Consider the following 2500-nt stretch of genomic DNA (forward strand, 5'->3'; position numbering starts at 1 on the left):
TGCTCAGAAACAGCAGACAGACGTCAGATCTTCACACAGATCATCTCAAACACGTCTACATCTCACTTCTCACGCGGATCAAAAGATCAGAATGATTATGATTACTTTAGTGCCTTCACCAAAGCTGCTTTTACTATACTATGCTGTGAAATATCATTACAACAACTGTTTTTTTACTGTAAGTGATTGATATTCTAGAGCCCACTTGGGGGGGACCCACTGTTCTGCTCCAGCACACCTGTCCTGTGACTTTAGTGATCGGTTTGGTCATCACGTGATGTGCATGCGTGTGTAGATGTGCACGGCGGCGCTCACCAGTGATGTGCAGACCTCGCTGAAACACCTCGTACATGGTCTTGGCGTCCTCGTGATAGTACGAGAGCAGCGTGGAGCTGTCGCTTATCAGGGACCTTCGAGCACCATCCTCCATCTGGAAAAGAGGAGGACGCTCTTCTGTAAATCCCATCTCATTAACTGTATGAAAGATGCATTGTTGGACTGGTTGTGTAGGCCTTGTTTGCATTCATGTTTGCATTTGTGCTTGCGTTCTCCTGGACTGTGTGCTCGCTTCAGGGCTTTTATCTGCAACCATAGTGCCATTGTTTAAAACCAAACACTCAAAGGGTTTTCAAAGGGACTACAGGGCAGGAAATATTATCATTATCTTCTCCTGAACCACATTTGAAAAGAGAGTATTGGATTATATATATATATATATATGGTGATGATCTTATTGATTTAAAGCCAGCTGCCACAAATGTTTTGCTTATGCAAAAATCTCAGGTCTGAGGCAGATTTGAGCACAGAAGACAGATCATCACAGGACAGCGTGAACCTGAGCTCACCCTGAGTTTGGGCATTTATCGGTGAAGTGATAAAAGCTAATGTTGAAAACTGAAAAATTTGAAATGTTTCTTTGGCAACTAGCTGAAATAAAATGTATGTAAACCTTGTTTTAATTGATATAAAGCCTTGTCTGGTCTGAAGGTCCAGAGGTTTGTCTGTTTGACTGGCAGGATGATTACCGTCACACGGCCAGCGCTGAACACCTGTGGCTCACCTGCACTTCCTGTGACTGGAGCCGGAGGTCGCAGGGCGGTGTGATGGGCCGCGGCCGGGTGGAGATCCAGTAGACCAGCACAGCGGTCAGAGCGCCCAGACCCAGCAGCGTGGAGGTGGGCAGAGAGCGCAGGAGCTGACCCAAATCATCCAGCTCAGGAACACCCAGCAGCAGATCCCGAGACTGCATCTTCTCCATAAGTGTGGAGCTGAGCTCTGACACACACACACACACACACAGATTAGATCAGATCCAACATACACGATCATGTGTGAAAAGATCAATCTGAAATCCCAGAGTCACAGTGTGTCTGGACATCTACACAAACAGAGAGCAGTGCTCCGGTTCTTCTGACGACACACTCTCACACACACACACACACACACACACTCTGACACACACACACACACACACACACACACACACACACTCTGACACACACACACACACAAACACACATTTTCAAGGTCATGCAAACGTTAGGATAAAATATTCTTAAAATTATGTTTATGAAACATTCTTATGGCATTTTTAATATTTGATATTTGGGTAGCACTTTATTTTACAGTACGTGTACTTATAGTGTACTTATCTAAGAAAGTTCTGGTAATACAAGGTAACTACACGGGGTACGGTTAGGTTTAGGGTAAGTACCTAGTTATTACATAGTTATTGTAATTACTATAATAAGTACATAGTATGTACATAAGGAACAGGACTGTAAAATAAAGTGCTACTGATATTTGTTCTCATAATGTTGATTATATGTTCTCATAACATTCATAAAATATTAGAATAAATATATTTAATATATATATATAAATATAAATATATATATAAATATATATAGTATAATTTAGAATAAAATGAAGTGTAAAGATCTGTTCTTGGAGAGTTGACGTGTTGAATCTGAGCCAGACACGAGTCTCAACATGACGAACAGTTCAGAAGATCTGTGTCTAAACACTGATGAACCCAGTCTGAGCTCCACTGATTCTGTGGACACTTCTGAAGTCGTCTGATGTTCATTCAACATGAATTCGATTTCTAGCTGTCATCTCTGTGACCTGCGAGTCCACAATCTCTGAGTATAGAGAATCTATCACATAAACACTGCTGGATCTGTGGATCAGAGCGGCGTCAGGGCACTTCTGAGAGTCTCTCACACACTGCTGCTTCAGACGAACTCGATCGGCCTCTGCCTTACTGCAGCTTCTCACAGAGCCCACAGCTTTTAAACATAAGATCAGCTCTTCTCTTTGATAAATGGAGTGAAAGAAATGATTTCAAGTATCTGTTAGACCGTGATTGTTTAAAGCACTGGATGAAACGAGGATGTTCTGAGACCCAGTGAAGGCCAGACACTCTCAGAACTCATTCATTCAGTGAAAAATCAACTCAAATGTGATTAGTTGAACTTAAGAGTGCTTTTGAACTGCT

At 42.2% G+C, this 2500-nt stretch overlaps 1 protein-coding gene across 2 annotated transcripts in view; it reads right to left on the bottom strand.

Annotated features, from left to right (window-relative positions):
* The window catches only part of LOC132134499 (long-chain-fatty-acid--CoA ligase 6-like), a 41646-nt gene that overhangs the window by 32494 nt on the left and 6652 nt on the right, over positions 1-2500 (bottom strand). For both annotated transcript variants that reach the window (XM_059547080.1, XM_059547081.1), the window contains exons 2-3: positions 1061-1275; positions 316-430 (exon numbers count right to left, since the gene is read on the bottom strand). In XM_059547080.1, coding sequence (XP_059403063.1) covers positions 316-430; positions 1061-1275 — 330 coding nt within the window. The remainder of the gene's footprint in view (positions 1-315; positions 431-1060; positions 1276-2500) is intronic.

This window comes from Carassius carassius, unplaced genomic scaffold (assembly GCF_963082965.1).
Source record: "Carassius carassius unplaced genomic scaffold, fCarCar2.1 SCAFFOLD_94, whole genome shotgun sequence".
In the NCBI taxonomy this organism is placed as follows: Eukaryota; Metazoa; Chordata; class Actinopteri; order Cypriniformes; family Cyprinidae; genus Carassius; species Carassius carassius.